Consider the following 26,306-nt stretch of genomic DNA (forward strand, 5'->3'; position numbering starts at 1 on the left):
GTGAAAGAAGCCAGATGCAGACCACTTCATAAGATTCCATTTACATGGAAAGTCTGGAAAAGACAAAGTGTATAGAGACAGAAAGCAGATTGATGTTCACCTGGGGATAGGTTAGAGGTAAGAACTGATTGCAAATAGACTTATATAAATTTTGGGGTGTGATTTTATAAATTTACTAAAAGTTGTACACTTATAATGGGTGAATCTTTGTGGCTTTTAAATTATACCTCAATAGGGCAGTTAAATATATACATACATACATACAAATCTGACACACACAAAAATGAGGCTTAATTTCCTAAGTATAATTAAGACACCAGCTCTATGACTTGAAACAAAGGTTTTCCTTAATCTAGTCAATATACTTTTTATTCATATAGTTAAAAATTACATGTGAAGGATATTAATATCGTTTAGCGATGGAACCCGGGCCCTAAATGATCTTAAGGTTTCTGAACTAAATTATGTGATCCTGCGGTTGAATAAATAGCGGTAAATTTACAAACTCTAAAAATAAACAACATTGGCCTTTTATTGGGCTCACTGCAGAGAAAAATAAAACAATAAAAGAGGAGTCAGAGAAGCAATTCAAATCTCTAGGTTGTTTGAGTAATAAACTATATTATATATAATCATCATGACCTAGAAATATTTAATCAGAAGAGCAAAGGCTGACCTAGTAATTGGTTTAATAGCTGTCTTCAGGGATATGAAGAATTTTTACAGGGAAACTATTTAACTAGGTTTGCTCTCCATTGAGAGGAAAAAAAAAACCCACCTGAAAAGTGATTTAATAATCAGCAAAGTAAATTTAGATTAAACAAAAATAACACTGGCAGTAACTGCTCTCAAATACTGGAATAAATTTAACGAGGATATTTGTTCAAGCTGTTTCCTGGGCGATCCGTCAGAACAGACAGGACAGGACAGACAGCGTTGGTCTGAAGGCAGTCCTGCCTGGCAGGGGGCACTGGACTTGCCCACCTCCGGCGGTGGAACGAGTCTGTGGAGAGGAACACAGCCCGCCGGACGCACACACCTTACCTCGATGTCCCGATTCAGTTGCTTCACGATGGCAGTTATGTTTCTGATGTGCTCCTCCAGGAAAAGCCTGGCCAAGCGGTCGCCTCCCCCTTTGTTTTGCATTTTCTGCAAACTGTTGACGATGTCGTCCTTAATTCGGAAGGCGTGCTCCACGAGGGCGGCGGTGGTTTTCTCGTGGCACAGGATCCTGTCTTCCAGCTGCTCCATGAGGTTCACAGAGTAGGGTGCCATGCTCAGGGACTGGCTGTGTCGGGGCATGGTTCTGACGCGTCTGCGGGAAGGAGCCACGTTACTGGGGTTGTTAATCAGGGAAGAGGTCACGGTTAAAGCCAGATTCAAGACTTCCCAGAGAAGAAAATGCAAACTGTCTGTCCCTACAAGCTCAGTGAAGGGGGGCGGGGGAGGGGGAGGCAGGGTTTCTGCCCCAAAGGCTTTCCTTCGTGAGCCAGGCAGCATCTTTAAACAATCGTACCCAGCGACTCAAGTGTGCTGGTAGCAGGTTCCACGACCTCCAAAATCAAGAGGCTGGCGGAACTGGGCACACTGACATGTCTTCCCAGTATAAGCCGTTATCAAGACCAAGCTTATTGCCCTGGCCAGTGTGGCTCAGTTGGTTGGGCATCATTCCCGTGCACCAAAAGGTTACGGTTCAAATCCTGATCAGGACACATGCCCGGGTTGGGGGCTCAGTCCCTGATAGGGGGATGTGCAGGAGGCAGTCAATTGATGTTTCTCTCTCTCTTTCCCTCTCTCTAAAAATCAATTTTTAAAAATCTTTTTTTAAAAATCAAGCTTATTAATAAAATCTCCTGGCATGCCCACCTCCTTCCTCCCCGTAACGCAGTGGTTACAAACCCAAATGCCTACAAGGCAGGTAACATAAATGAGTGAAGCACACCGTACGATGCAATAGGGAGGTGGGGGGGGGGGGCGCTTTGGAGGACTGGAAAGAGCATTCCTCAACTAAAAGGAGCCACAATTCTGCTCCACCTTGAGTGACCATCTGGGAATGCCAGGTCCACTTTTCTAGATCATCTGATATTCAAGAAGAGCCAGAAGATCCAGCCTTGTATGAGAAATCACCCGATTCTTAAGTGGTAACAACTAATATAAAAAGTATTTAAGGTGGCGTAGCAGATCAAACCATGTATTTCCATGAGCCAATATTGGCCTATGGACACCCAATTTGCCACTTCTGATTTAAAGGGCTCACAGAGACCTCAGTCCCCCAAGTCTCCAGAATTATATGTTACTGTTGACCAGAAGTACACCCGTACTGCAGGGCTACTGTGAAGTCTGCACCTCTCGTGGTAATGGAGTGGCCCACAGGATCCGACAAACTGCAAGCTGGAGAGGCTACACAACATCCTGCTCTTGTCCTTGAACAAAACCCTTCTTGGATAATGTAACAGCTATAATACAGTCTCATTCACAAAGGCCATCACACCCACTAGCAGCCTCTATGGGATTGGTGAAAAGAAAAAGTATACCTTAGATGCATGTTTTCCATATATTATACCTTTCCTTGGTGACAAGAGAAGGAAATACAGTGCTCCGTCGGGCCATTTTTCTTTTTTAATAATTCACATCTGTTGGAAAAACAAGCATTAAATTATTTAACAGTTTATACCTAGAACTTAAAATGATCTCTAAAGCGTATTATTAAGTTGCTAAGTGGACCATAAATTATGCTGACACACTGATCAATTATATTATGAAAGACCTTATGACTTAATAGTATGTGTGCAATAAACAGAAAATGTTTCCAAATAAGGAGAAAAGAATCCAGCAAAGTCAAATGTTCCTGAAATTAATATCACTAAGCCTGGTGAGACAGACTAACAAGAACTGTTAAATGTAGTTTCCTGAAGTTTCTTCATCCCATATCTGTATTTCAAGCTTCAGAAATCACTTTTATAGAAACAAGACAGTTTCTGTACCTGGCTTATTCAAGCTTGTACTTCTCCCTAGAAATTACAGAAAGCTTCCTTAGTAAATTTGATCTCAGCAAACTTAGTAAATTATACAGCAAAATAAAAGCACTTGTTTCTAAATGAATCTTAAGTGAAACAATTTATGAGCAGTGGGATCTGATTTGAGGAAATCTGTCGATCCACTAAGAGAATGAGGATAATGTTCTTCATTAAAACTCTGTTGTAAGATATAATCATTCATATTACATCTTGCATATAAGGAACATTTGATCATCACAACGCATTAGAAATCTGAGCAAAACTGGAGGGTTTTAAAAATATTTCATTACTTAGGTTTCTCAAAACTGTTATTAATTGGCTTAAAACAATGAATGCCTACTAACCATGATCTGATTCAGTAATGAGTTCTCATTAGATGCTCGATTCAGAAAGCATTTCTGATTGAAACCATTGTTTTGGCATCATCTCCCCAGTATGTTATTTTTAGTTTTGCAATGTGAACATTTCACTTTCCTAGATACAGAACTTCAAGTTTAAATAAATTACATTAAAGAAAAAAAGGGATTCATGCTAAACAAGCTATGATGCCAAAGAAGTTCTTCAGTAAAGATAAATAATTTCTGCCCTGCCCATGTGGCTCAGTTGGTTGAGCAACATCCCATGCACCAAGAGGGTACTGGTTCAATTCCTGGTCAGGGCACATGCCGGGGTTGCGGGCTCCGTCCCCAGTAAGGGGCATGCAGGAGGCAGCCAATCGATGTTTCTCTCTCTCATCAATGTTTCTCTCTCTCTCTCTCCCTTCCTCTCTCTTTAAAATTAATAAAAAATAGCCCTGACCAGTTTGGCTCAGTGGATAGAGCGTCGGCCTGCATACTGAAGGGTCCCAGGTTCGATTCCGGTCAAGGGCATGTACCTTGGTTTACAGGCAAATCACCAGTGGGGTTGTGCAGGAGGCAGCTGATCAATGTTTCTCACTCTATCCCTCTCCCTTTCTCTCTGTAAAAAAAATCAATAAAATATATTTTAAAAATTAATAAAAAATATTTTTAAAAATATAAATAATTTCTGCCATTTACTACTTAAAATTAGGACAGTGAAGAAGCTGTTTATATAATCTTTATCATCTTAAAGCTGTAAAATACCTTAGTTGAGATATTAATCCACAGAATAACCCAACCTAAGAAATAGTTATTTGGTATCTATTATGTAGACAATAATCTAATCATTTTTCTTGGGTAGCAGCGAGGTCAGGGAAGCACTGATGAGAACGGGTAAGATTTTTTCCAAAGTAGAGAATAGAGAGAAAGTTCCACACCTTTTCTCCTCCACACTCCAACACTATCCAACACACCCCCTGCCTCAAGGGCTTCACAGCCTACAGAGAAAGGTAGACATCTAAACCAACCAAGATGACTAATGGGGTAGTGGCTTAGGAACCATGTGAACAAAAACACCTGGGAAGAAAACACTAACTGGAAAACATATGTGCAACCCACGTTTAGTGCAGCATTACTTACAATATCCAAAATATGGAAGCAACCTAAGCGTCCATTGACTGATGAATGGATAAAGAAAATGTGCTATATACACAGAATAAAACTTTACTCAGCCATAAAAAAGAATGAATCTTGCCACTTGCACGCTGGCTGACATTACTCAGTGGTTAGAACGTTGTCCACAGACCAAAGGGTCGCAGGTTTGATTCCCATCAAGGGCACATACCTGGGTTGCAGGTTGAGTGTAGGTCCCCAGCCCAGTTCAGGTGCATGCAGGAGGCAACCAATCTCTCTCTCTCTCTCTCTCTCTCTCTCTCTCTCTCTCTCTCTCCCCCCCCCCCCTCCTTCCTTCCCTCCCCCTTCTTCCCTTCCACTCTCTCTGAAAACACAATGGAAAAATATCCTCAGGTGAGGATTGACAAAACAAAACAAAACATCCTACCACTTGTGACAACATGGATGGACCTCGAGAGCATTATGCTAAGTGAAATAAGTCAGGCAGAGAAAGACACTTACTATACGATCTCACTTATATGTGGGATCTAAAAACAAAAATACAAACAAACAAAGAAACACAAGCTCATAGATACAGAGAACAGGTTGGTAGTTGCCAGAGGTGGGGTTTGGTGGGTGCAAAATTGGTGAAGGTGGTCAAAAGGTACAGACTTCCAGTTATAAAATAAGTCCTGGGGATGTAATGTACAGCATGGTGACTATAGGTAGCAATACTGTACTGCTTTCTGAACGTTGCTAAGAAAGTCAATCTTAAAAGTTCTCATCACACAGAAAATATTTTCATCATAATGCCAGATGTCAACTAGATTTATTGTGGTGATTTTGCAATACATATAACTATCAATTCATTATGTTGTACACCTGAAATTAATATAATGTTATATGTCAATTATACCTCAAATTAGAGTTTTTTAAAATAAAAAGCTACATAGGGAGGAAAAAAAGGGAGGGCCTCATTTTTCTTGGGTAGCAGCGAGGTCAGGGAAGCACTGATGAGAATGGGTAAGATTTTCCAAAGTAGAGCACAGAAAGATAGATCCACACCTTTTCTCCTCCACACTCAACACGATCTCTACTTGCTTTACTCTCAGCACACTCTGGCCTAACCCACTCTTCCAGCCTCATTCGTGGCCACTCTTACCGATTCCCCTTCCCCAGTCGACTCTAATGGAGAGAGATGAGTGCGCTCTCATGGTCCAATGACACTACCCACGAAGATAATCCGACTCACAACTCTTGCCCTGAGCCCACACTCACCAAGCACGTCATTTAGCTTCCCATGTGGCTGTGCATCAAAAGGGAACATGGGGCAATCAGCAAACTCAAGACCCAGTCTACCTGCAGCTACTGTTCTCACCGTGAATTAACAACTGGAATTACACCTCAATGGGAACCAAGCTTGCGTAAGTCAGTCTCCTGAAATCTGATCATCTCTAAGGGTCCTAACAGAGATGAATATCTAAACCCATGTCACTGAAATGTGATGATCACAACATGGTTTCCATCGTGGGGGACAGACTCTTACATAAAATGATCCCCGTGTTCTGGAGTTCACACCTTGTGTGATCCCCTCCCCTTGAGTTAGGTGTGACCTGTGACTTATTCTTAACCAAAAGAATACAGTAGCGAACAGCCAGGTGCCAGTCATTGTACTCAGCTGGTGGTGGTTGTCAGATGGGATTCTGACATCAAGTTACTCATATAGGGTATATATAATGCAGCTTACTAGGAATATTTTTAATTTATTTTAAAATGTTTAATTATTTTATGATCTAACTTTTAAGTCACTTAATAGACTTCTAAATAATTGTCTCGCTTAGAAAACATCTCAAAAGCATTTTTTGTGTTGTTAATCCTTACCCGAGGTTATTTTTCCATTGATTTTTAGAGAGAGTAGAAGGAAGAGGGAGAGACAGAGAGAAACATCCACATCGATTGGTTGCCTCCTGCACACACCCCAACCAGGGATGGAGAACCTGCAACTGAGGTGTGGGCCTTTGACCAGAATTGAACCCGGGACCCTTCAATCCTGGGCTGGCGCTCTATCCACTGAGCCAAACTGGCTAGGGCTCAAAATAATTTTTTAATTTACCTTTATTGTTGAAAGTAACACAGATGCCAAAAGAATACTAAAGACAGAGTAAGAACTATTTTCTTCCTAATAACAGTGGCTCTGTTCTAGCAGGGGAAGCAAATTATAAAACAAATCTAATTTGTCACAAGATACCATTTCATCCCATCGGGCTGGCCAAAATGCAGAGTGGCAAGACCACGAATTGACAGGAACATATATGGAACAAGGGAAACACCAGGTGGGAACGGGAATTGGCACCACCACGATGGAAAGCAATCTTCAATATCTAGAAAAGCTAAAGGTGCCCAAACCCCGTGACACAATAATTCCAGTGCTGAGAAGTTCCCCCAAACTTCTCAAACATGTTCACAAGGAAACACAAGAATACTTAAGGCAGCATTGTTTCCAAGAGTGAAAAAGTGGGCTAGGGAGGACCGAACACCCGTCATTAGGCAAATGGGTGAATAAACCATGATACGTTCACAAATGGCTATTGGTTAAATGTCCAACAATGAAAGAGTAGTTAACAAAACATGGCACATCCACTCAGAAGAATGGCTATTTGAAGTAATGGTTACAGAAGCTATGAAGCTGCACAGAAAATATTTACATGCTAGCTTAATGTTAAGGCTTGTTAAAAAGAACAAGATCGGAACAGAGATTTACAGTACTAGATAGAACTATAATCAGAGCCTGGAAACCAGAACTTTGTGCCATGGCAGCACAATTTAGGTAATGCAAACGTTTTAACGCAATGCATTTAAAAGCACCTGGCAAAATTTTAAGTTCCATCCTTGTCATGTCCTCCCCTCTTCTTCCTCCTCCTCCCCAACGTAAGGAGCACTGGAACCTGAGCCAGCAGAGATAATGGTGCGGTCAAGGACAGGACGACCACGGCACCTCTGTACGCACAGGCTTCCCCTCCTCTCCTATCTGACCCACCACCGGACCCCTCTCTCCATGAATGGATGCTTCCTTGGATTTGTGGCGCTCTTTAATGCTGCTCCCCCACCACACCCTGTGCCAAATGGGTGGGATTGCTCCGCCGTGTGAATAGCTGGTGTCTGGGTACATCATTTGTTTTCAGTACAAGGAGGAGGAGGAGGGCTATGCAACGGAGGCCAGGGACTAATTCCAAAATCAAAGATTCTAGACTGATAAGAAAGTCAGAGCCCTGGCCAGTTTTGCTCAGTGGTTAGAATGTCGGACCTCGGACCAAAGGGTCTTGGGTTCGATTCCCGGTCAAGGGCGTGTACCTTAGTTGCAGTTTCCATCCCCAGCCCAGATGTTGGGGTACGTGTGGGAAGCAAACAGTCGATGTGTCTCTCTCACATCAATGTTTCTCTCTCTCTCTCTCTCTCTCTCTCTCTCTCTCTCTCTCTCTCCTCTCCTTCCAGCCAGCGCAGAGATTGCTGCATGACTGATGGGATCGGGTCAACCTGCAACAGACACATCAGGTCCAGATGGGGTCACAAATGGGCTAGAAGCATCCAGACTCCTAGAACCCATTGGCCACTGATGTTGTTGCTTTGTTGTGTGTGTTTTGTTGTTGTTGTTGTTGTTGTTGTTGTTGTTAATCCTCACCAGAAAATATTTTTCCCATTGATTTTTAGATAGAGTGGGAGGGATGGAGGGAGGGAGGGGGAGAAAGAGAGACAGACAGACAGACAGACATCCATGTGAGAGAGATACATTGATTGGTTGCCTCCCACATGCATGTGAACCAGGACCAGATTGAACCTGCAACCCAGGTATGTGCCCTTGACCAGGAATTGAACCTACAACCCTTCGGTGCTCGGGCCAATGCTCTAACCACTGACAAACACTGGCCAGGGCAATTGATGTCGTTTTAATCTATTCTACAGCTTAGAATAATGTTATCGTTTTTAAGAGAACCCCTGCAAAAACACACACAAAAAAAAAAACAAAAACCAAAACCAGAATGGATTTTGTTCCCATCTATTAATAACAGCTATTTTGAAAAGCTATTTAAGTCTTCTATTGTTACTTGAAGTTTTCATGGATTATGCCTCCCAACTGAGCTGCTTTGGGACAGCAGGGGCTGCATACCATATGCATCTGTAACCCCTGTGTAACCCCGCACAGCATCTCTTCACAGGCACCCCTAAATGTTGGTTCATTGGCTTGTTTTTCTAATCTGGTCAGGCCCGTTGTTTTAATTACTGAGTTGTTCTGCCCAAATGACATATCGATGGCTGACTCAAGGTCCCCTCCCGCTGTGAGCTTGGCAGACGGCTTCAGGTTGCCCTGCACGGGCGCTCACACATGCGTGCACACGCACCAAAAGAGAAGTGTCTTAATACTACTGTTAGGGTGTTTTATTATGATCAACAGCTATATTTGGCAACTTTTCTTTCCAGCATTAGGGAAGACACATGACCAAATGTTGAAAAGGGAATCTGCAAATGCATCAGCTAGAACAGAAGAAATATGAAAAGCTAGTGCAAACTACCTCCTAAACTACCAACACCCCCAGGTGCACCACGGCTCACCCAGAAGGGAGGCATGACTTTGTATACTCACGCAGGTAGACTGCAAATTGTGACTTTGGGGTTCTCCCTATATGGCTTTCTACCTGAAAAGCTCAGGATTTGGGCTTGGAAGAAAGACCCAGCCTCCAGCCTTCACCCTTTTTCTCATACACAGTAGGAGGGGCCGGACTTCTCTGCTGAAAACCTGGGAGTCCATGAGAGACTCCTTTATTTGTAATAACAGCTTGAGTCCAATGCATTAATTTTATAACAATTTTAGAGCGAGCAGGGGAGGCCTCCTGAGTCCTCCGAGAGATAATTAAAAATGGGGAGCAAAGAAACCTGAAATAAACAAAAACAAGCTGAAGGCACCAGGGGTTTCTGAATAACATCTTCCCGGTTAAATAATTTTAAGAATTCCAGAATGCGGCAGCAGCCCCCACACATTCTCGCCCACACAAACAGGCTTTTTATTTAAGCCTCACTCGGCTAAGCAGCAGACTCTCTTGCCTTCACTTCTGGCGCTGCTCTACCCAGAGAAGATGTTATCGGCACAAAAGCATTCTTAAGGGGGAAAAAGCTGACCGCCAGCCAGCAAGGACAGGCACGTCTTCAGGAGGAGAACTGTCGTTCCAATAACCTCCACAGCGCGCCACCCTGACTTCTGATCGCAATGCCAACTGCGCCTGAACACAGACTGAAAAATTCAGGCCAGCACATTTTGATGTTTGTCAGCCAGCACATTCCCAGTAACTCTCCTGGAGTGCCCGCAAGCTAATCAAATACACTGTTTCATTGTCACTGATAACTACGTTTTTAACATACAAGAATCATGGACCCCTGGGGAGGGGGGAATCAACAAAAGACCACGGAGTAATGAAAAGCAACTGTTTTCTCTTCTTTCACCTGCTTTTATGTTAGAAACCCCTGGCTGTGATGGCTCAGTTGGTTGAGTGACGCCCGGGGAACCCAAGAGGTTGCCAGTTCGATCCCCATCAGGGCATAAGCCTGGGTTGCGGGTTTGATCCCCAGTCGGCAACCAATCGATGTTTCTCACATCTGTCTTTCTCTCTTTCTCTCTCTCTCCCTCCCTCCCTTCCTTCTTCCTTCTCTCTAAGCATGTCCTTGGGTGAGGATTAAAAAACAGAAAAGAAAAGAAAAAAAACACCCATGGCGCATAACCACAGCTAAAAAGTAGTAGCAATAATAATAATAATAATAATAATAATAATAATAAAGTCATCAATACAAGGAGAGGGAGGAAAACAGAAGAGGCACTGAGAGAAAGGAACAGGCAGAAAGAGTGAAATGAAGGAGAGGAGAAAGCCTGAAGGAGGCTGGGGAAGGAAGGTGGCTGCTGGCAGAGCAGAGAGTGGGCCAGACAGTGAGAGAGACAGGTGGCTGGGGCTCTGAAGGGAGGACGTGAGCCTGAGACACGGCTCCTCACACATTCAGCTGCTCATTTCGGATGTGGAGAAATAGATGGGCCATTTTTAATACACTGTGTTAGATTTCTCTACTCTCTTCTTTTAAATCAAATATGTGGTTTCTTTGTTTTGACACAATTATACAAATTAAGGTGTCACCAGGGGAAAATCCTTTGTTCCACTTACAACATGGAAATACCTTTTTGAATCACCCATCATTTGGCTAAAAGGCCCTATTTTTGAATCACCATCCTCCTCCTCCTCCTTCCTTTGGAGGAAGGCATGGGTCTCACACCCACCGTCACGTACCCGGTGCTAGCAGACCACTCTATGGCCATCCTGTGCATGTGCTCAATGATTTTAATCAAGTAATTCTGTGCACTCAACAAGTACTCACAGGGCCTCCTACAGTGCTGAGCAAGACACAGCCCCCGCACTCAGGAGCTTCAGTTCAACAGGGAAATGAAACAGACCAGAATGCAAGCTGGAGAGGCTGGCACAGGCCACGTGAGTGCTACACACCAGGCTTTGCCTCTGAACGAAAGGCAGGCTCAGTTTGAACTTGGCCATCAAGAAAAGCATTTGAGCAGCAGGTGTTTGAGCTGGATATTTAAAGGGGTGGGTTAGGTAAATGCAAGGCAGATGACAAAGTAGAGGAAGTATTGACTAGTGCAAATTACCTCGTACACAGGTTCCTGTTGGTAAGCAGTGAAGACAAAGCTGAGACTGGGGCTGTGCTCAGAGGCCTGGACTCCACAACAGTCTGGAACAGGAGAGGGACAGTAGAACCGGAAAGGAAGGGACCTTTTTAAAAAATATTTTTATGTGTTTTTGTTTTATTTTTTTTAATTCCAGAGAGGGGGAGAGAGAGAGAGAGAAACATCAATGATGAGAGAGAATCTTTGATGGGCTGCCTCCTGCATAAGCCCTACTGGGGACCACACCCACAACTCGGGCATGTTCCCTGACCCGGAATCCAACCGTGACTTCCTGGTTCACAGGTCGATGCTCAACCACTGAGCCACACTGGCCAGGCAGGAAGGGACATTTTGAGGGAGACGGTGCAAGCGCCACAACACTTCAACACTCAATGACCAACTGGATGTGGGAGGGTGAAGAAGAGGAGAAAAGTCAGAATAACCCAAGTGACCGAGAGCAGGTTACAGAGAAGAATGCCAGCACAAAAACCATTAAGGAGGTACTGAGGACACAGTATCTCCCCTACAGGCCGCCTCCCTAATAATGGATAACCTGGATCTACCGTGAGAAAGTACCCAAAGACCCCAAGTTGAAGGGTACTCCACAAAATAACCCGCCTGTACCCTTCTAAAGTGTCAAGGTCATGAAAGACAAAGGACAACTGAGGAAAGCGCTAGATGGCGGGAAACTAAAGAGGCACGTTGTAACGTTGCTACTGTTATGAATCGTAATGTAAATATCTGATATGCAGGATGGTCTTAGGCGACCCCTGTGAAAGGGCTGTTTGACCGCCAAAGGGGTCGCAACCCACAAGTTGAGAACCACTGCTCTAAAACTAACACAGCACAAGATCCTGGATTGGGTCCTGGGCCAGGAAGAGATTTTTTTAAAAATACTTACCCCCTTTTTGCTATAAAAGACATTCTTCTGACTATTGGTGACACCTGAATAAATCTGTAGATTAGACAACTGTACAGAATCCATGTTAATTTCTTGATTTTGGATACGTGTTATACAAGAAAATGTCCTTGTCTTTTTTTAGGACATATACACTGAAGTGCTAGAAGTGGGGAGGTAAAGAGGACCATGTCTACAAGTAACTCTGAAATGGTTCAAGAAAGATTACAAGAACATACGCAGGTATGCATATGTCTAAACACGTGTGTAGAGAGGGAGAATGTGAAAGAGCGGGAAGAATAAAGCAAGTGTGGTAAATAGTTAACACTGTAGAACTGGGGCAAAAGGTATCTGGGGAAAATGATTAAGGAAGCTAGGGTGAAGAGCTGTTTCGAGACAAATAGGCTTGTGGTATCCGATTCTGAATGGAATTTGGGGAGGGCAGAGCCAGACATGTAGCTGGGAAGGCGTCTGGGAGGCCTGAGTACAACCTGGTTAAAAGCAGGGCTCTGAGGTCATACTGCCACTCTCAGGCCTGGTCCCTAACTGTGCCCTCCTTACGCTGTTCTCATTTCTCCCTGCCTCAGTGTCCTCACCTACACAGCAGGAACGACAGGACCATCTGCCTCACAGACTTGGAGCGAGGGCTACAGGACATAATACCAGTGAACCACGGTGCCCAGTGTGGCACCAGATAGCTGTCCATTAACAACGAACGCTGGCTGAGAGGAGAGGAAGAGAAAAAGGCGCCCAGGATCCCACATCATCCTACGTTCAGAAGTCAGGAGGGTGAAGGGGAGAAATGAGGTCTGAGTCGCACCTGGAGAACCAGAGAAGAAGAAAAGAGAGAGGCTCAAGAGGACAGCGACTGCCGGAGGCCGACACAGGGGCTGAAACCAAGGTGGGGAAGGGCCTCAGTTCCGCAGCCAGGACCCCTCCCCAGGAGCAAGACAAGAAAGCAGTTTCAACAGAGGGGTGAGGGTGAGGGTGAGGGTGAGGGTGAGGGTGAGGGTGAGGGTGAGGCCGGCGAAGAAGTGGACAATCACAGGAAGGAGGCCGGGGGAAGTTGACACAGGGGCCTCATACAACACAGAACTGCTGCCTCATACAGGAGCCCACGGGGCTACATAGATTGGATTTGAATTCATTTAAAATCGACAAAAATTAGAGACTCAATTCCTCAGTGACACTGGCCACATTTCACACGCTCACAGTCGCACGTGGCTAGGGATTCCCATGCTGGACTGGGCGGATATCAAATGTTCGCATCATCAAGAAAGTCATACTGGACAGAGCTGGGACGCTAGCACGGAGCCTCCCATTATTAGGATGATGACTTACTTGACTATATGGTGAGGGGAAGGTTGGGGCAGGGGAAGGAGGGATGGAAGAAACTGAAGGGAGTGACAAATGGAGCAAGTTTCCAAAAGAGGCGAGGGGGGAGGGAAGAGCTCCAGAGGCTGGAGAGTGTGGAGTGCATGTGGGTTAATTCGGGGAGGGGAATGAGAAGGGTTTTCTTCCCTGGAGAAAGGAAACAAAGCAGGACAAAAATGGGCAAAGACAAAGGCTCAGGCGAGGAGGGTACTTTGGGAGCTTATCCTGAGGGAGAGGGCACTCACCGGGGACGTGGAGTTCCTTAATCTTATCGATGAAGAAAGGCTCTCTCCCGAAAGGAAACTAACTGAAAGTTTAAGGAATGGGAAAGTCTGGCATCACCTCTAAAACAGTGGTTCTCAACCTTCTGGCCCTTTAAATACAGTTCCTCATGTTGTGACCCAACCAGAAAATTATTTTCGTTGCTGCTTCATAACTGTAACGTTGCTACTGTTATGAATCGTCATGTAAATATCTGATATGCAGGATGGTCTTAGGCGACCCCTGTGAAAGGGCTGTTTGACCGCCAAAGGGGTCGCAACCCACAAGTTGAGAACCACTGCTCTAAAAGAATGCAGTCCAGAGCTAATTAACCAAGGATATTTTTTTTTAATTTTTAATTTTTTTTTTCTCACAGAAAAGCTAGACCTTAGTGAAATTAGAGTAGAGCCAGCTTAAATGTTGAATGGAATCAGTCTTCCCATCTTTGTGACTTTCTCCTGGATAACTTGGCAGGCTGGAGGAGATAAAGCAGGTAATGAGGGTGATTTTGGACTGAGGGCTGCCATATGAGAAGTCCAATGTGTCAAGACAAAGGTTCTGGGATTCCAGACAGAACTGAAATGGCTGGCAATGTATAAGGTCCAAGTGGAGAAATGGAGTGAACAGCTAGCAATGAAAGACCAGAGTCCTCAGTGATGGCTAAACTCGGTGCAGTGCGGGGGGAGGGGGGGAGTGGTCAGATAACCAGGCTGAAGTCCAAGGTGAAGTCCACATCTTAAAGGTGGAAGAAATTCCCAAGACTCAACAAGCCATGGGAGTTGATGTTGAGGACCTTGAGGAACTTCAAGGTCATCGAATTAATAGAGCTTCAACATAACCCCCAAAGTCACTGGCAAGAGGCAAGGTAGAAAAGAGAACCAAGCCAGTTGCTCGTGCCTGTTTGTTACTTTTTAAAAAAATAATTTTTATTTATTTCAGAGAGGAACGGAGAGGGAGAGAGAGATAGAAACATCAGTGATGAGACAGAATCATCAATTGGCTGCTTCCTGCACACCCACCACTGGGGATCGAGCCCACAACCGGGCATGTGCCCTGACTGGGAATCGAACCATGACCTCCTGGTTCACAGGTCGATGCTCAACCACTGAGCCACCCCCCGCAGGGCTGTTACTTTCTTTGTAGCATCAAGGGAAGTGATTCCCAAACCTGTGTGTTCATCAGATTCACCGGGGGGAGCTGTTTTCTCTCCCCATCTTCCTTTCTCTCCCTTCGTTTTTTGTTTTTTTTTTTGGGGGGGGGGTGGGGGTAGGGTTGTTTTTAAAATAAGGATTCATACGTCTTGCTACCTTGATGATTCTAATGTGAAATGTTTGGGAGAGTCTAAAGAGCCACTTTTTTTTTTTTTTTTTTCCAAAATGCTCCAGGTGATCCTGAGGAGCCTGCAGGTTTGGCAAGCACTGACGAGAGATGAGAAGGGCGGTGTGGAGCACAAGCAGGCAGCACGCTCTCTAAAGACTTTGTCAGTGGTGGGTTCACGGTTTGGAGGTGGCTCTGAGAAGCCAGGGGGAGGCCAATCCATGTTTTGGTGAAGTGGGAGAGGGCTCTAGTGCTGGGGGCGGGGGCAGGGGCGGGGACAGGAGATGGGCTCCGCCTCAGAAAAGTGAAAATACAGGAGTATGGCTGTAGGATGTAAGAAACAAGACTGAGCGGTGGGTTGGAGACACACAGGTTAGTGGCCTACAGAGAGAGGTGGCTGAAGTTCATGAGGGTTCCTGGTGTGTGAGGTGTGATTCGTTAAGGGTTTATAGGCTTAGTGGCTGAATTCCTGGGGAGTAAGAATGTTTCTGTCTGGATGCTATCAGATTTCTAACATGTAAGCCATTAAAGATTATTAAGCCCTCAGGTAAACAAGCTTGCAGAAGCTTAATCATTAACACCCAGAATGCTGTCTTCCCAACCCACCTTTTTAGACCGATAAAACCAGACTGGGATAAATACCAAGGACAGCCTCAGAGCAGAAAGCGAGAAGGGTCAACCCCAGAGGCTGTGAGAAGGACCGGGGATTCCCTCAGTGTATAAGCTGAGGATACAGAAAGGGGCCTGGGTGTCTTTTTAGCACCAGCCAACGCTAAAAATAGAAGCAGTGTCACAGCCTACTGGGTCTCAGGAGCACCACACACACGCTCACACACTCCATGCCAGGGTCCTGAAGGACGACACGTGCAAATCCTAGGGATGGTTCTCAGTAAGGAATATATTTACTGTCACAAACCCAACTCTTATTTAAGAGCAAGCTGCCCCTGCTCCAGAAAGAGCTGCACTTCTGTGGGTTCAAGTCATGCTAGCATTGTTTCTGGTGACTCCTATGAAATAATCTCCAATACTGACATACACAGACAATAAGATGAAGGCGTGATCCCAGCCAGGCACTCCCGTGCACCACACACACACACACACCCTCATGCATATTGAAGAAATGACTCATTTAATTTGCTGCTGCCTGCCACTATTGGGTCTTGATTCTACTTATTCAGATACAAAGTTTCCTATTAGATTAACTACAGGAACGAACTCAGGAGTATTAAGCCTGATTTCGTTCATGACTTTAGAGCACCCAGGAGGTGTTAACCTGGACATCTTGAGAAGTCACGCTCGGGACCACCTACCGCTTTCTCTCCATAATCGTCTACAAAACTGTAACATTTCTTGCCACTTGAGGACCAATTCATGGGCGCCCTTGTACAATATACATGGTTAAGCCTTGTATATGCTGTACCTGCAGAGCCAGTACTTCGGGGCCCTTTGTCGTCTCACAGTGCAATGGCACAACAGCACCGGGGAGCTGCGAAGAACCCCAGCCTCTCCTCTTAACGAAGCGGGGCGGGGGGTAGGTTGACCCGTCCAAGGTCACTCAGCTCCCTGGCATGTGTGCACCACCCTAGCTCCTCCAAACAAGCCCTCGGCTCGGGGCTTCCGCGGGTTTGCTAGCATGCAGCCTCTCCCCAGCCCCCGCAAAAATGCAATGTCGGTTAACTTCATTCCTGCGCGTCAGCAAGCAGTGAACCCTCTCGCCGGCAGCGGGTCACACGGGCCACGCGCGTCTCTCCGTGTCCCCCAAGTAGATCTCCCCGGGGGGCTGCCCCAAGGTCACCGGCCGCCCCGGACCGCGGGATGCCCAGTCGGGGGCCCGGGACGCGGCACTCACCCTCGCGGGGGGGCGGGCGGGCGCGCCGCGACTCCCCTGGTCCTCGCGGGCGCGGCTGGGTGCGGTGGCCGCCGGCGCGGGCTGTGCGGGGAGCCCGGCTGCGGGCCCGCGCCGCGGGGAGCGCCGTCCAATCAGCGCGCGCCTGCCGCCTGGCCCGGCGCGCGGCCCGGCCGGGTTCGCGGCTCCCGGGGGACGCGAGCCGCCGCGCGCCGCCCGAGCGGCTTCCGGGCGCGTTGCCTGGACGCGGTTGCCGTGGCAGCCCGAGCTGGAGGCTTTCCCCGCGCGCCCGCGCCCCGCCCGGCGCCGCCCTCCGCCCGCCGCGCTCCCGCACCCAAAATAGCCTCTCCTCTCGCCGGCGTCGGCCCCCGAGCCCCCAGCCCCGCGCCTGCACTGGGCGGGCGGGGATTTCGCTGGTAGGAAAATAGATCCTGTCGCAGGGCTGGTGGGCTTGCAGGGAGAGGTGTTGAAATGGTGCCTGATGAAGATAGCAGTCGCGGTGGTGCGCTGTAATTCTCTTCGGAGCTCTGCTATCCCTGTGGACGGAACCCCTCTCCCCCAAAAGGCATTATTTACTTCCGCCCACCCTTGCCCACTGGGAGGAGCTATTTTCTTAGGCCACTGTCTGGGAAACAGCTCGGCGTCGACGCCCCACCTGTGCAGGTGAACTTACCCTCGCGCCTGCCAGGTGTCGTCATTTGATGAAACACCTTGATACCCGCCGCAGGGACCAAGGATTGTGCCTGCCCGCAACAGACAGACCCTGCTCCCAGCCCTCTTTCTCACATCGTTTCCTTCTCCCTTCCGCCCCATCCCCACTCCCAGGGCGTCCTAACTCTTTTCACCTTCCTTTCTATTTGCATTCTCAGCAGGATGCACAAGCCAATCCACTCATAATTTTGCTTCCTCCCCGGCGAGCGGGATTTAATTTAAGCAGAGTTGGGGACCCCCCCCCCACCTTTGCCGGCCTCACCGCCTCCGGTTTGTACCTCTGTCGTGTTGCTAGTATTCACCCAGGATAGGTTTTCCTTGTCTGTCTGAGCCCCTCCACCCAGGGGAAGGAGCGTGACGTGGTAGAAAGACCCTGGGTTGTGATGCTAAACTGAGCTGTTTTGGAGTCCTCTCTCCAGCAGTTATTTCTGTGTGGCCTTGGGTATTCTGTGGCTGTTTCAACACCTATAAAACAGGATAATACTCCCCCCCCCCACACACACACACACAAAAGGTTCACGCATCCCTAACATTCTTTCAGCCAGCAATATTTATTGGATGCCTGCCAAATGCTAGAAACTGCTTCCCTCTAAGCTAAGACACAGTGGTGGAGAAGAAAAAGACACCTGCTCTCTGCTCTCATAGAGGCTACAGCCTGAGACACCGTAATCAAATAATCACAGGCACGTGTGAAACTGCGTTGTGCTAAGGAGAGTTCATGATCTGAGACTTGTGATGCATCCCTTTAGCACAATGATTGATTATGCTTTCCTTTTCTCCCTAAGCTTCCCACTGCCTGTCACATGGTATGCACTCAGTAAATATGCATGTATTGAATTGAATCCTACGTCATAGTGATAACAGTACCCCCAGTAACTTTTTGCCAATGGCAGTATATTTGAAACATATGTAACTTGTCAGGATGTCTGGAAGGGTGTGCAGGTGTCACTGGAAAGTGCCCATGCAAACACAGCCCTTCACCCAGTCCTGAGAAACGTTCAGATGCTTCTTGCCTGTCCCCAATCAGGTTGCCTTCCAGTGTGCAGGGTGTGCAACTCAGATGGGCACAAGAGAGACCCCTCTGCCTCATGTCCTCTCTCTGCTTCCCATTCCACTCTCTCCCCATGTCCCAGCTCCATCCTGCCACTCCTCCTGGAGTCAGAACCTCAGGGCACCCATTCCTGGATTCCTAGAAGGGTAATAGTGGGTCCTTATTGTTCTCAGAGTAACATCAGTTAAACAGGAAACTCCTTCCTGCTACTCTGCTGGCCTTCAGAGCATAACTTGGGTGCATTACTTGCCACAAGATCCCATCACTCTCCAGAGTAGAGAAGGAGAGGGGCTGGGAGGTGAGGGGGCCTTGTCACCTATATACACCCTTTCATTTACTGGTAGGTTGACTAATTTCTTGCTCAAAAACCATACCAATACACATAAGTAAAATCTAAAATTTAAAAAAAAATTGTAGCTCTTTCAAACTGAATTCCTCAGTAAGAATCCTGAAGTTTCACAGTAACCTTAAACCAGACCCATGACTTCCCACTTCGAACTTTTTTTTTTTTTCCTTTCCAGGTGATTGTTTTGAATCTGAGGGGATGAAATTTAGTGCACAGGGATTTAAACCTACCCTAGTTTCTCCAACTCTTACACTATTTCTGTAGAATAAATTTCAAAGAACTGTTTTTCCAGAATCGTTTGATAATGACTCATTACAGGAAATAGATTTTTCTGTGTTACTTTAACTTAAAAGCTATGATTTCTCACAAATTATTTTATACTGGCAAAGGTTACCAAAAATAGCTCATCCAAGAGGGCAATTTTATAAACGTGTTAGCTGTCATACTATTCACTAACCAGTCATTAAATACAAATACCCTGTGCAGTATATGGTGCCAGATACTGTGGAGTTTTGTGGGGCTTTTTAAAAGTTATTTATTGCATAACTGAGTTCTGGTCTTCCCTGTGTCTCAGCACCACTACTAGTCATGAAGACATGATGTACAGGGCATCTATGAGGCCAGCAAGCAGACTCATTAGGTAGAGGCCAAGGGCTTGTATAGGTCAAAAGTGGTATTTGTTAAAGGGCTGGAAAGCAGGCCAAGAAGGTGGTGAGCCCTGCAGGCTGGGTACGAGTGAGCACTTTACCTTACAGTCAGCAATTCTCAATCAAGGCTTATAACTCAGTGGGGTGTCACAATCCATTGTGAGGCCTGTCACATGGTGTCACACAGTGTTCCTCGCTAGTAATAAGGTGCCAAAGGATTGCCCTACAAAGAAGGGTCCTATATAGATAGGGTCCAAAAAGAGCCAGAGGGATCCTACAAAGGGAACAATGAGGAAGAACCAGAGACATAAGGATAAGCACAATGTCAGAGACGCTCCAGGGGGAAAGGTTCAAGGTGACAGGTTCTACCAGCAGTCAGGAAAAATATTCTCCAGCTATCAGATTGCTGCGGGTTAAAAAAAAAAGATTGGCAACCTGGATAAATGCAAGAGCAAGTGTAGGTCACTCTGTAGAGAAGTTGGTCAGTGTAGGGAAGGTGAAAAAATAAGACCCATAGAGAGGTTTCTAATGCCAAGTGGACATTTTCAAGATAGGAGCAAACAGTCCCTGCGTCTGCCTGTGCTGTCGCAGTTGTGAAGAAATGGAGAGCATTCCCTGGCCGGGGTGGCTAAGCACTTGAGCATTGACCCAGGAACCAAGATGTTACTGGTTCGATTCCCAGTCAGGGCACATGCCCGGGTTGTGGGCTCGATTCCCAGTAGGGGACATGCAGGAGGCAGCCAATGTTTCTATCTCTCCCACTTCCTCTCTCTCTAAAAATCAATACAAACATATTTTTTAAAAAAAAGAAATGGAGAGCACAACATATCATTTTGCATTAACTCAAGCTAAATCCTGCCATATTTTCATCATCGCGATATCCATTTTCCTTTTAAAAATTCATCAAATAAGAGGAATCTTACACTGAGCAAAGGTGGGGTTCAGACCTATGATATTATTCTCTTAATAACCAGCTAAAACCTTGGGTTAACAATCAGTTAATACAACATATGTTATTCTTTATGGCTTTTCTTTGTTGATAGTAGTAACATCTTAGAATTAAGGAAAGCCCACTTTTCCCTTCTTTTGATGGAGAACGAATGGATTTTTCATATGTTTTGAGTAAACTGTAATTGACTTACTTGTTTTTACTAATCATTTCCCTTCATGTGCTGGCTAATTCTCTCAAATACTATGTTTTGCTTATGAACTTGTTGGTGTCTTATCTATCTCACAAAGATGTTTAAAAGAAACTATAATTAAGGCACAACCAGGAGGGAAAGCATAAAATATTAAAAGATTCTTCCCTGCCCAGCCAGTGTGGCTCAGTGGTTGAGCATTGACCTCCGAACCAGGAGGTCGTGGTTCGATTCCAGGTCAGTGCACATGCCCAGGTTGTGGACTCCATCCCCAGTGTGGGGCGTGCAGGAGGCAGCCAATCAATGATTCTCTCTCATTATTGATGTTTCTATCTTTTTCTCTCTCTCTCCCTTCCTCTCTGAAATAAAAAAATATATATTTTTAAAATAAAAAGATTCTTCCTAGTAGTGTTAATTTGGGAAGTGTTACTTGTGTCTTAACCTACATAATTGCTGGTGAACATAAGAAGGCAGAGTCAGCCTGGGTTGTGCTGGCATAGCATATAAGTCATAACACTACTCTCTAGAGGGTAAAATCTGGAATATAGCAAGATTTGTCCAAAGAGTTTATGGGCAGAAATTCTAGACTAACCTTATAATAAAATGGATTCAACCAAAACCCAGCTTAGTGCAGGGGAGCATTATAGAAAATTCCTTTTCACATTCATTTTGGAAAACATTTCTTTCCAACAATTTTCAGAAAAATAAGATCTATATAGGGTGGGGCAAATGTAATTAACAGCTGCATGTGAAACAGAGTTTATTCTTGTAATATTTATTAATTATTGTATTATTTTCCGTATGAGCGCTATATACATATATGTCTTTAAGCGATTCTGAAACTTCATGCCACAATGGCCCAATTCAATACAGTTCCGCAAGCATTTGTGTTTATTTACCTTGCTATGACACCACAGTTTAGACAATGAAGCCGCACATAAACGGATGCGCTTGTTTCAGCTTCTCAGCCAAGTCGTACATTATTGGACAGTGACCCTCACAGGGAAGAATATTAAAAGACAACTTTTACTTCTGTTCAACAACAAAAGAAATGACAATACCCATGCACAATAATATATGCAACATACATGTTACAGTGTACGGTGCCATGCCAAGCCACATTGAAGCTGCGAGAAGGAAAAATCAGAACATCAGTCCTGTTCTTTAAAAAAAATTTGTTTATCATTGACTTTGAAAATACTGCATTAAAATATTATCTTCATGACTGAGCTTTTGGGGAACCTCCTTAAATTTTGCACTTGTGACAAGTGCCTCACTCACCTCACCTTGACCCTGTCCCTATTGTCATAATAGCCAATGTTTATGGGTCAGGCCCTGTGCAAAATGCTTTACCTGCAGTATTTTATTTCTTTATGGCAACAGTCTATGAGTGAAACTGAGGCTTGTTCAAAGTCCCAAAGCTGGTAAGTGCTAGGGCTTGAATTTGAACGTGGGCACCTCTGATGCCACAGCCTGTGCTCTAACCAGCGACCACATGAGACTGACGTTCATTCACAAATTTCAATATGTAAAATGTGTGGCATAGTGAGACCTAAATAAATGTTGTTTCCTTTTTCCCTTTCCTTCCCCAATGATAGCAGATGTCAAAGACTATGAATAGAAACATATTTAAAAATTATTTTGAGACAGCAAGCTAATTTTAACATGCTATCTGATTTCTAAACCTTTATCTCAGGTCGACACAAACAAAAGAGTGAGGATTTATTGTAATCTTCCAAATGAATCTGATAAAAGAATCTTTATTTTGAAATATACAGAGCTAAAACTGTTTTGGGATTTGAGTATCTCCTTAAATAATGAAACTAAAGCAAGTTCTTGATTAGTGCATGCTTGCCAGCCAAAGGTATATCGAGTGATGTATTAATAGACAATACATATCCTGCACTTAAAATAAATTAATATTTTGCAGTTGCTCTTACATGATAGGAAGAATTTCTCTTTGTTTCCCCTCCAGCATTTGGGTACATTCACCATTTTCATGCACATATAACAGACTTCCCAAGAGAAGGTGAATGGGTTATAGGGTTTTCTCTCAGGACCTGGAGCCCCATATTGTCATTTCATAGGTATCATGACTACATACTCAGGAGATAGCTTTCTCTTCCCCATACAACTCATAAATTTAACACATTTTTTCCCTTAGAAGGATCCATGCTGTAAAGTTGCTGGAAACCATTGGTATGTGCTTAGGCAAGTCACCTAACCTCTCTTTGACTCAGTTTTATCTGTAAAAATGAGGCTAATGTAGCATCGACCTCATTGGGTTCTAATAAAGATCAAAAGCACCAGTTCATGTAAAAAAGCTTAGAATACTATTTTAGTTACTATTTTAATGTCATTTATTATCTAATATCATATAAATTTTACTACTTTTTCCTGAAGCCCAAAATTAATATTGGCTCAACTATCTTACTAGTCCTTATGGAACAAATCTGGTTGACTCATTCCTCACACAATTACTGATGTTGCTTATCTTGGAACAATCCTAAGTATCCTTCTGGTGTCAGTCACACCCCATAACCATCTCTTTCCTTTGCATGTAGCTATCAATGTCCTAGTCAATGTACATATCCAGCTCCTAATATCCTGGATCATTTCTGGCTGCACCTAACACAAATGACAAGGTCTCTCCTCTCCAAGAACAATGGGTGAGATTGTCACAGGTTGGCTGCTGCCTTATTTATCTGAATCCTTCCGGCCCCACCTATATGATTCAACCAAGTAAGTATCCACCAGGCCCTTAAAAGGGGAAGGCGTATGTATGTGGTGCTCTGGGAGAGGTAGAAATGACATCACTGGCCCATCCTTCTTCCTCCCACTGCCAGTTCAAGTCATTCTTCTCACAATGAACATCTCTTATTTTGAGACAGAAGCTTATTTTGCAGCCGGCATTGCCAGGAATCAATGATCACCACCATGCCCACCATCACCAGACAGTGAGCTGGCCCTTGCTGTTACTTGCTTAGTTTACTGTCATGAACTATAAAGTAAGATTTCAAAGCATCTCCAGAATGAGGAAGACTTCCACCTCTCTAGCCCACTACACCTGACCTGGGTTCTGCCTAAGATTCTTTCCTCCACCCGTCTACCCTGAGCTCAGCATCAAGAGTAGATGTGACCCTGCTCCGGATGAGTATCTCCTCCTGTCTTTTACATCAGAAGTCAGGGAGCACTTTCTCCCAAATCTAGACAGAACGGTGAGCAACCAATTAATATTCGTTCAACTATGCATTTTATACATGGAGACACACTTTAAAAGTCAGAACATCCTTTTTGGAGAGGTCCCAGTGACAAATACAAAATTGTTGCTAATTCATTTTAAGTTTAAAACCTTAACATAATCAATTAGACATTTATTTTTCCAAGGAAGAGCCCTAGCTGGTTTTGCTCAGTGGATAGAGCATTGGCCTGCAGACTGAAGGATCCCAGGTTTGATTCTGGTCAAGGGCACATGCCCGAGTTGCGGGATCGATTCCCAGTAGGGGACGTGCAGGAGGCAGCCAATCAATGATTCTCTCTCATCATTGATGTTTCTATCTCCTTCTCCCTCTCCCTCTCCCTTCCTCTCTGAAATCAATAAAATAATAATAATAATATTTTTCCAAAGAAGAGTCTACCTTTTTTCCAAGGGGAAAAAATAATAATGGTATTAGTAAAAAAAATTCCATAAAATCTATCAGCTTTTATGAAGTTTAAAGAGAGAAAATTATAAGTAAAGCTTTTTAAAAATCTTCAACATAAGCATTTCTTCTGAGCAATATTGAAGGGCAGGACAACTAATAAAATGACCCATAGTAAGCCCCCTAAAGTTGCAGAAATTATACCAAAATTTTAACTGAGGAAACATGCATATCTAGATTGAACAGAACCACCAAGCACCTGGCATAGTAAATGAAAAAAGACCCATACCAAGGCAAGTCATTTTAAAATTTCAGAAAACTAAAGATAAAGAGAATATCCTAAAATCTCCCCCCAAAAATGTACACACACTTGGAATGATTATAAAATCAGTGTTTATTAACATACAGCTCATTTTCAAAATTAAGTTATCAGCTGTTCAAGTGTCTATACAATTTTGGGACACCCTATATATCACGTATGAAGAGGTAGGAGTCAGAATGATGTCAGATTTCTCAATAGTCACACTGGAAGACACTTAAAATACTGAGAGAAACTTATTTCAATTCCAGAACTCCACTCCCAATTAAACTACCCATTAAGTCCAAGGGCAAAATAAGGACATTTTCATATACACTAATTAAAAAAAAATGTTCCCTATATGTACCTTTTTGAGGAATTTACTGCAAAATGTAAACCATATGAAAATATAAACCAAAAAGAAATAAACACAGGTCCAGAAAGTGAAAGATCCACTCCAAGGCAATAGCAAAGGGCATTCTTAGGAATCTGATCAAAGGAACCCAGGACTGATGTCCACGGGCCTCATGGAGAGCAGCCAGAGGAGACAGATGCAAGAAGAGCACCACAGGAGGCTGTCCTAAGAACACGAGAAGAGAGAGAGAGAAACGGATAATCCATCTGTCTGACCACAGTGAGGGAAATTATAGTTCCTTCAGAAAGTGTGTAGATGAATTGGGGAAAAGCACAAAAAGAACAAAACAATGGCCAAAAGAGGCAATTATTCATGCCAAGATTTTTAAAAAAACAACAACAAACAAGTTGTACAATCATACTTGGCTCAGCTCTGAACAACAGACATTATGTAAACATTATTAGCTTAATCAAAAAGTGTTATGTCGCTATACTGAGGAGACTGGGGGAGAAGAGGTGTATGTGGCAGAAGGTAGACGGAAGCATCGAGAAAGCTGAATGAATCATCGTGCTCCCGGGTGAAGCCAATAGATGAAGTCTAACAGCAAGAGGCCAAGGGACATCAGTACCAGCACATTGGACTTTACAAACTAAGTACATGTCTTTCTTAGATGCAAAACGTTAAAAAAAAAAAACAAAAAAAAACCCTAGAGTTATGAGGGGGAAAAAATCATACAGTAGTTTTTAAGTACATGTACCTATTATTTTGAAAATCCTCAGGTTATTCAAGAGTCTTATTACTGCTTTTCCTCCTAGAGCAGCGGTTCTCAACCTGTGGGTCGAGACCCCTTTGGGGGTCGAACGACCCTTTCACAGGGGTCGCCTAAGACCATCAGAAAACACATATATAATTACATATTGTTTTTGTGATTAATCACTATGCTTTAATTATGTTCAATTTGTAACAATTGAATTAGGGGTCACCACAACATGAGGAACTGTATTAAAGGGTCGTGGCATTAGGAAGGTTGAGAACCACTGTCCTAGAACATACATATTTCTGTATTTCTATTTCGGGCACATTCAAAATGTATGGTTAGCAAACCACAATTCCTCCATTTGAGAATGGCATTATGAAACCTTTTTCTTTTAGAGAATTTAAGACACTAATTTAAAAAATAATTTTGTTCAAGAGAATGTAAAAGGATTGACTGCAAGGTAAATTGTTCCAAATATATTTTAA

The 26,306-nt window shown here is 44.3% G+C and overlaps 1 protein-coding gene across 2 annotated transcripts in view; it reads right to left on the minus strand.

Moving 5' to 3' along the window:
• FAM81A (family with sequence similarity 81 member A) overlaps positions 1–26,306 on the minus strand; it is a 100,396-nt gene that overhangs the window by 61,367 nt on the left and 12,723 nt on the right. The window contains exons 3-4 of one of the 2 annotated variants that reach the window (XM_081102630.1): positions 2,535–2,633; positions 1,045–1,315 (exon numbers count right to left, since the gene is read on the minus strand). In XM_081102630.1, coding sequence (XP_080958756.1) covers positions 1,045–1,315; positions 2,535–2,554 — 291 coding nt within the window. In that variant the 5' untranslated portion in view covers positions 2,555–2,633. Of the gene's footprint in view, positions 1–1,044; positions 1,562–2,534; positions 2,634–26,306 lie in introns of those variants that run through there. The other variant, XM_081102629.1, reaches the window with a different exon arrangement.

This window comes from Myotis nattereri, assembly GCF_964212035.1.
Source record: "Myotis nattereri genome assembly, chromosome: 1".
Taxonomy (NCBI): domain Eukaryota; kingdom Metazoa; phylum Chordata; class Mammalia; order Chiroptera; family Vespertilionidae; genus Myotis; species Myotis nattereri.